The 8,584-nt window shown below is 43.9% G+C and overlaps 1 protein-coding gene across 2 annotated transcripts; it reads left to right on the forward strand.

Annotated features, from left to right (window-relative positions):
- Positions 1-2,878: 2,878 nt before the first annotated feature.
- ATPIF1 (ATPase inhibitory factor 1) lies at positions 2,879-6,198 on the forward strand. 2 transcript variants are annotated; one of them, XM_018564931.1, is made up of 3 exons: positions 2,879-2,971; positions 4,978-5,090; positions 5,909-6,198. In XM_018564931.1, exons 1-3 carry the CDS (start codon positions 2,960-2,962, stop codon positions 6,048-6,050), a joined length of 267 nt encoding a protein of 88 aa, XP_018420433.1. In that variant the 5' UTR covers positions 2,879-2,959; the 3' UTR covers positions 6,051-6,198. The 2 variants fall into 2 exon arrangements, with proteins under 2 accessions (XP_018420433.1, XP_018420432.1); XM_018564930.1 differs by having other exon boundaries at positions 2,885-3,037.
- Positions 6,199-8,584: the final 2,386 nt, after the last annotated feature.

The following is an 8,584-nucleotide window of genomic DNA, read 5'->3' on the forward strand; positions in this document are numbered from 1 at the left end:
TTACAACGGGCGGACGGCAAGTGGTTAAAGCTTACTTGAGAAAAATCCCTTTTATGTAGTGAGTGCTGCCTCCTGTCTACCCATCACTTTCACCAACTTTCTGAATTCCAAGTTTGCTTTGTGTCCCTTTCCCTGCTACTTGACGTGATGCAATCTCGATTTCTAAAGACTACACATCCCATCATGCATCGCTTCCAGCAAGCAATGATGATGTTACATTGTTCAGTGTTGAGTTGTAGTTCAGAAGGTAGGCTGTGTGTGTTGCGAAACAAGGAAGTGCATATTCACCGGGCAGAGTGATGTTTAGGGGTGGGATAGAACTTATGGAAATTCAATATGGAAATACATATTTATTTTCAGTTTTGGATCATAGATACCCTTTTAGAAACATGCATTTATTGATTTTTGTATTCAGGCCTGGAAAGCATTGCAGCTGCAATCAGTGGATTGTGGGTGCAATGCTCCTGCTCTTAACAACTCTTCTCCCAGTCTGAGGACCTTATGAAGGTACTGACCTTTGGCTGAAGGACAGCTGGACTACAAAGTCCATGCTATTGTGTCCAGCCGCCCTCCTCCAGCCTAGACGCATAGCTATAATTCCTTCCTGAGAACATGCTCACAGGTTATAGGTCTCTTGAAGCCCTGCCTCCCTGCCAGACTGCTCCCAGCTCACTAGACTATAGGCAAAGACAGGACCGGGCTCTGCAGCTGGAACTAGAAGAATTGGATTTAAAGTGTGTGGCTATATAACGTATGAGGTACATACTCCGCAGTACTGTCACTGATAGTTATGGGCTCAGGCGTGTGCGCAGCTCCACATGCCGAGCCCACCAGGAAGCTGACAGTGCGCAGTGCCAATCACAGGCACTGAGACATTTCCCGATCTCTGCAGCTGTGGACCGGGAAAATGGAATGCATAGCTAAACATATTGCACCCGCCCTCTGCTGCTGTCAATCACTAGAAGGGGACCTGATGGAGAACTGCAGGTCCCCCTCTGCTGATTGGCAGCTCAGAGGGCGGGTGCAATAGCTAGTTTGCTATTGGCTTTTACAAAGTGAAATAGCCAATAGGAATCTAGCTATGCATTCCTATGGTGGGGTTTTTTTCTTTTGACTTACGGCAGCCCCCGATTTTCAAAAAAAAACAAAACAGAGCAGAGAAAGTGTTTTTCTCCAGGCGGCCGAGAGCCACTAGGCGACCCCTGGCAAATCGTCATTCGACCCCTGAGGGGGTCCCGACCCACAGGTTGAGAACCACTGCACTAGAGCAAGCAACTAGACACATGCTCATTCATGCATTTTAAGGCCTTGTTCACACCAAATGCAGAGCAGATCTGGTCAGGTTTCTGCACACGCACGCTAGTCTTTTAGACGCGTTTTTGATGCGTTCCGGGCTCTTTTTGGTATTTTTTTTTTTTTAAAGGAGAACTATCAGATGAGTGATTTCCACTCACCTCATAGTTCTAGCCGACCTGTGACAATGAGACTGTCACAGGTCGGCTCAGTAGATCGGGAGGTGAGCGAACACATACCGGGTTCGCTTACCTCTCGATCCTGTCACGGCTCTCTGCCGTGACAGGGGGAGGGGCTGGATTCCCCTCTCCCCGCTCCGATCTGCCAGCACTGACTGGCGGAACGGACGGGGGAGGGGGCGGGTACAGCTGGCTCTGCCTCTAGATAGGCAGAGCCAGCTGTCACTCACACAGCTGGGCGGATCCCGTCATCTAAGTCGGGATCCGCTCCGGCTGCAGCGTATCAGTATACCGCGAGCTGTAGCTTGTGGTATACTGAGCTTAGGGTAACGGGAGGACGCTAGTTTGTCTCCTCCCATTACCCTAAGGAGAACGATGGGGAAAAACACTGACCCCATAGTTCTCCTTTAAGTTTAAAATGGGCTTTCAATGCATTCCAGGCATTTGCATGCGTTTTTGATGCATTCCAGAGCAGATCCAGAGCAGGTAAAATATTGCCTGCTGCAGTTTTTTCACCTGCTCTGGATCTGCTCTGCAACTGCACTCTGTGATGTGAACTGGAGCAAAAATACCATTGGAATACATTGGACGCAGTTTTGATCCGGTCTGCAACTGATCTGCTCTGCACCTGCTCCGCGCTTGGTGTGAACAAGGCATAAGGCAGGGGTAGGTAACTCCTAGGAGAGATTGTGTTTTCTACAGGCTGTGTGCATGTGGCCGGGCGCACAGTGTAAATCTGGGCATATTTCGCCACCTGGGAGCCACAGGAGCTGCATACAGCTGACCATAGAAATCAATGTCTGTATATGGATATATGCTGGACTTGCATATACATGCTTCAGGGTTGCACGTCTGTATGCATGTATTTGTCTGTTTTTGCAAGCCTGTCATATGCCCACATACATCCAATAATGTCTACGGGCAATTGTAGGCAGTGCCAGTAGCTCCTGGGCGGAAAAATACACCCGAATTTTGATGTATGGTCCAGGCTGCTGTATGCAGGAGCCCTTTGTTTTCACCAGATAGTATGCCAGGCATGTACATGAAAGTATTATTATTAATGAGAGTGGCCACATACATAATTATACAATCATTTGTTATAACTGTTGAATTGTATCTTTCAGAAATACAAAAAAACATTTATTTTTCTGTGCATCAAAGTATTTATTTAAGGAAAATTATGGTGAAAAATTAGACTCATAAATATTTATCATTACAGGTATGAAAAACACCTACATTCTTCAATAAAAGAAATAGCACTGTTTATATTTTACAAGCAAGGTACTTTCTAGAGAAGTAACTGAATGAAAATTGATCCATTCATCTCGTCCCCTGAGAAGGCTCCACCCCCTTCCTGGCACACCGGAACGAGGCTTGGCACGCACCTCGCACTGCGCCACCGGCTATATGAGGAAGTGTCGCCGTGACGCTTTTTGACACCTCCCAGAAACCTCTGCGCTGCAGACAAGGTCAGGTTCGTTGTAAAGATGGCCGGCCAGGTACAGTTGTTTCGAGCTGGTCTCCGGAATGTCCTTTTCATGCAGATGCGCTACTCCTCTGACCAGGTGATGGTGAAAGCTGTGTGATTGTGAGGGGGCAGACTGTGACTAAGGAATTAGGCCAAGAATCGGTCATGTCATGCTGGGGAAGGGTGGGGTGGACAGGCCGGGGCTTGTGATTAGAGAACACACGTGAAACACGGCGCTGAACTGGATCCTTCTACCGTTAGTCACTGCCTCCAAGGACTATACTTATAGTTTTATTCCACTGCCTTGATGGTGGTTTGATTCTTCTGTTGGTCAATGCCTGAAACGATTTCAAATTGCAACTTCAACAATTAACTTTTGAGTGATTACAATGAAACAGTGAGGGATTCCTAAAAACGGAAGCCTTTGCCCGTTGCAGCCAATCCGCTTCTCTTTTCACTTTGTTCAGTTAAGCCTGGAAAATGATATTAGGAAGCTGATTGGTTGCCTTGGGCAACTGCTTCAGTTTTTATGAATGCTCAGGACTCCACCACAACAACTGTAATGAGAAATGTAATGTGGCTATTGCAAGCTTATAGAGGATGGAGCTGACAATGTGGGTGATTAAAGGGCAACTAAATGTAATGCTTTATAGCTATATGGGGCTTACACTGCTACTTGTGTAATGCTGGCCACAGCTTAGCTGTGCCTTTCAGCCAGGCTGCAGGAGATGCACATGTGGCTTGCAGGTATGATGCTGACATCTGACTATTTTTTAAAAATGGCACAGTGCATTTACAACTACTAGGGCCCCTTGTCCACATATCTTTTGCAATTGCATTGGGCCGGAATATGGGCATTGCTGTGCCATACGTTCTGGTGCGGGCAATTGCTCTGCGGCCAGGGGGCGTGGCTGCAGAACTGCCCTGCCCCACCCCAGAAGGCAGGGAGCTAGATGGTTTGCGATCCAGTGCGTTCCAGCAGCTAACCATGGAATGGACTGGAGATGATGTGAATGGGCCCTAAGGGCCGGTTCACACCATAGAGTGCGTTCCAGTGCATGCAGCATTTTTACAGATCACGCAGGTACTGATGTGCTGGCAGTTGCACTGTGGTCGGGGGGCGTGGTACATCTCAACATAACATGGATTAACATGCTCCACAATGGACCTAACCAGGGTGAACAGGCCATAAAAACAAACATGTTTCAGGTTTGCATTAAATAAATAATGTATGCATTCTTTTTCTGGACTGTCAACCGTTTTAAATGGCAAATTACATGTTTGTGGGCCTCAGCACTTCTAATGGGCGGAGGGCATCTTTTTTGATGAAATAATTATTTAGTGAGCTAGGAGTTAAATTTCCGCAAGGCAAAATGTCCACCTGGTTTACCCTAAAGGGATTCTATAATTGTAATATATTCGGTACTAAATAATCGAGGGGTTTTAAACTGTTTAGTCAAGTGCTTGTGAAATGTTTTATTTTCCACTTGCAGTGATCTGGTGGAGGGCTGTCCAGTATTAGAATCTGTGATGGTTCTCTGGCTCCTATGCTAAAAATAGACCAGGATAGTGCATGCATATTCATTTGAAAGCCTGGTACTATTTTGGCACAAATCTATTCTTGATTGTGTGTTGCACAATGTAATAGGAGTCTATTGGTATGAAACGTTTATTTTTTTTTTTATTTTTTTTTACACTTCTTGCCTATATCTACTGCATGCTAGCAGTAGATATAAGCAAAAAAACCCGGAGGGTTTAGAACCCCTTTATCTTCATAGGTATGTATACATCGGGCTTTGCCTATTAAAACCAGCAGGACGTTGAGGAATAAATGTAGCTTTGATTGCCGAGTGAACTTGTGGCGCAATGACTACTCAGCTGCAGCGGTTTGTATTTTCTTTTTCCTCTGCTTTATTGCACTTCTCTGTAACAAATAAGATTTAAGTTCAGAACCCACTGTATTTATGTAGGGTCTAGGAATTCTGTGCAAGTGTAAAACAAATTCAGTACTTTGAAATCTGTTGTCTTTTTCTTCAGTTAGGAGAATTGGGAAAAGGTGCTGGTAAAGGCGGTGGAGGCGGGGGAGCCGTGAGAGAAGCCGGAGGAGCTTTTGGCAAACGCCAAGCTGCTGAGGAGGAGAGATATTTCAAGTATGTCGGTTTTATTATAAAGCTGTATATTGAAGTCTAAGCTGTGCTAAAATGAAACATGAAGTCCTACTTTTCTCACATTATAAAAATGAACTCCAGTGTTCCCTCTTAGTCTTGTACAGTTGCACAGGCTCCTCTCCTGGACTCTCGCCTTTTATGATAGGGAGATTAAAGCTGAAATTTAATGTATTATTTTGTCTTCCTTGGTACCCCTTTTGCCTCTAATGTCATTTTTCAATTACATCATTCTGTGTTCATTACATTCCTTAATTTGGATCAAGTAATATTACTGGGTGTCTGTTTTCCTGTGCAGTGAAGGCTGGTGGGAGGGCGTGGCAGGGTTCTGTACATAGCTTCCTGAAAACATCACAGTGCCCTGCCTCAGTACTGGTCTCAAGAGCACTTAGCCCTGATGCAAGAAGTGGGCTAAGAGTTATGCAAATATCAAAATGCATTGATGGGAGGGTACTAGTGCGGAAGAGTGAGCATTCTTAACCTAGCCATACACCTATAGATTATCTGCAGATTTTCTATGGTCAGATGGAAAAAGTGCAACAGATTCCTCCATCTACGCTAAACTGTGGATGGCGAAATCTCCCACTGGGCCAAGCTTCAGTATCTTGATAGCCGGCCCCGCTGGCTGTCGTAATACCTGAACAATGCCTGCATCCAATCAGATTGTTCAGGTGTTTTGAGGGGGAAGGTGGGGGGGATAGAAACCCTAGTTAATGCAGCATGTGTAGCGAAGAAGCATTTGTGTATTGTTGACCATGAAAATATGTAAGCAATTCTCTAATCTCATCTTCCATATCCTACAGACAAAAGGAAAGGGAGCAGCTGGCTTCTCTAAAGAAGCACCACGAAGAGGAAATCCACCATCATAAGGAGGAGATTGAACGCCTGGAAAAGGAGATTGATCGGCATAAGAACAAAATTAGGAAACTGAAAGATGATGATTAGTGGTTTCACTGATCTGCTTAGGTGTTGCTTACTGTCTTTTGGGGGAACTCAACATTAAAAGCTTAATTTTCTTCTGTGATACAGAGTTGTGATATCCTTCAATATATCTATATCTCAATAAAACAATGGATGTCAGCCAGTTAAGTATCAAATCTATAGTGCTTTCTTTGGGAGGATTGCATAATGGGTTACATTCTTGTGTGGGTTTTTTTTCTTCTCTGCAATTGCATACAAGCACATAATGCTGAACTCTAGGCACATATAAAAGACCTACGTTAATGCAGCTCTAATCATAAAAGCATCATTGTATGTATCTTTTAAATAGAAGCAGTGTAAGTACCTCTTGCAGGCCCTGTACAGCAAGGTGGAGTGTCAGAGGAAGAAGCAATACAAGGACTCAATTAGTTAATGCATAACAAGAAGCAAGCTAATAGGAAGATAAAGCACAAGTACCTGGTATCAGGACATCTAGTGGCAGAAAATAGTACTGCATCAGAAGTCTTTGGATTAAAGCAGAACTCTGGACAAAAAAATTAGCCCTAATTTGCTCGATTTTTCTGCCTAGGGTCAAAATGGTTATATTCGCCTGATCCTCTGCGTCGGGCGGCTCTTAGACCAGTCTTTGGGGCATCTCTTCCCCGTCTGGTGCAGTGGTCTAAGGTCCCTAAATCATCATGTTTTCTTTTTTAGTGTATAGGACTGGACAGCTAGCTGACTCAGAGGATCGGGTGAGTATAACATTGTTCTGTTTGACCCTAGGCAAAAACATACACTTAACACTTGCAGTGTGAGGTAGCCCCTCTGCAAGGGTTAATATTTTTTTTTTTTGCCCGTAGTTTTTGCACCAAAAGCTGGTTTTGTTTTATCTTTTAATGTGCTATTCATTCTATTGCTTTTAGATGGAGTTCAGCTTTTAAATTTCAGACACTTTTTTTTTTTTTTTTTAAAAGCAGAGAGGCAAGATTAAGAACCCTTGTGACTTTACTGCTAGCCACCTATTTATCAGTCCAATGGATGGAGTGGTGTGTATGCACAGTAGACTCTGGATGCGGCCAAGACTTTTTCTTTTCTTCCCTGTTAAGTCTGTGTGGAGCTGGATAGGGCTGCAAAGTGAAGATCTCTGGAGTGAGATGGCAAGTATTTAGGTATGTGAGCTAAATTGACAAGGTTTGGGGGGTAAAGGATAAAGTGTAGTTGTCCTTTTAAGACGATCACGATAGAGGTACTTACACAGCACCCTATCACCTCCTACAGGGATAGATATATATATATATATATCCCTGTAGGAGGTGATAGGGTGCTTGCTGTGCAGTAGAGGTGATACAGCCAGACACTAAAATATGCAAATAAGCTCTATATATATATATTTGGGGTTTATTCATTAAAGAGCCGAAGAATCCAGCCGTAGCTTCGGCTGATCCTTCGGCCGCCTCTGCCCTTCAGTTCAGTCGAATCTATTCACAATTGTTATGATCAACAACTTCCAAAATCAAATGTCTCATGCAAGACCTGTATAATTATCAGTGGGTATATTGCAAATGTATGAAAATGACCTAAAACTAAACTCTCTTCCAATGTGTACTAAAGTCTGATATTGTAACACCTGCTGAAAAGAGTTTTTGTGCTATGGTATTTAAACTAACATGAAAAGCTAACCCCCCTATTCACTGCGCCGGGTGTGTTTTTTTATTTTGGTGATGCGGGATATGGATCTGGTTCTAACCGTTTACAGTCATCCATTTGGCCAATCGACTTTCTTAGAGAATCTCCAGTCCGCAACATGCTTAATAGAAGACATTCCCTGTTTATTGCCTGCCAGGATCTTGTGTATCTCATTTAGGGAATGTTGCTCTAAGAACATCCTGTAAGAAAAACATGATTAAGGAGAAACAAAAAATTATTAAAACTTAGATTAACTGTGAAATTTGCATTTCTGGATTCAACAAAATGTGGGGAATATTTTTGCACCTTATGGCACATCCAAAGCAAAGTTGGCGTGAAAAAAAAGGGCATTTAAAGAAGACCCATTGGGGGAGAGAATTCATTCTTTCCAATACTTTGGATGGGCACAGCTGGTTCTGGCTCTAGAAAGGTAGAATCAGCTGTCAATCAGGCAGCCTGCCCCTCCCCATGCTACACCTCGAAGTCCAGGTTTTCCATTTACCAAGAAAATGGTGTGCAGTGTCTACCTCGCCATGCTGCAAGAATTCCTTGCCAAGCTGACAAGGTTTCTTGCTTCCTATTGGCTTTTCAACAGTGTCCATTGATTAAGCGTAGGGGTGTACACATTTAATATGGAATTCAGGGGCTCATCTGTCCAATACATCCCCATGCTACACCTCGAAGTCCAGGTTTTCCATTTACCAAGAAAATGGTGTGCAGTGTCTACCTCGCCATGCTGCAAGAATTCCTTGCCAAGCTGACAAGGTTTCTTGCTTCCTATTGGCTTTTCAACAGTGTCCATTGATTAAGCGTAGGGGTGTACACATTTAATATGGAATTCAGGGGCTCATCTGTCCAATCCAGGAGGCAGT

Source organism: Nanorana parkeri, unplaced genomic scaffold (genome assembly GCF_000935625.1).
Source record: "Nanorana parkeri isolate BGI_ZX_2015 unplaced genomic scaffold, ASM93562v1 scaffold796, whole genome shotgun sequence".
NCBI classification, from domain to species: domain Eukaryota; kingdom Metazoa; phylum Chordata; class Amphibia; order Anura; family Dicroglossidae; genus Nanorana; species Nanorana parkeri.

What these genes read in the sequence shown, in the direction of transcription:
- ATPIF1 (XM_018564930.1), top strand. Translation starts at nt 2,960, where the DNA reads ATGGCCGGCCAGGTACAGTTGTTTCGAGCTGGTCTCCGGAATGTCCTT. An exon ending in TGCGCTACTCCTCTGACCAG is followed by an intron (nt 3,038 to 4,977) that starts GTGATGGTGAAA and finishes CTTTTTCTTCAG; the next exon opens with TTAGGAGAATTGGGAAAAGG. An exon ending in GAGGAGGAGAGATATTTCAA is followed by an intron (nt 5,091 to 5,908) that starts GTATGTCGGTTT and finishes CATATCCTACAG; the next exon opens with ACAAAAGGAAAGGGAGCAGC.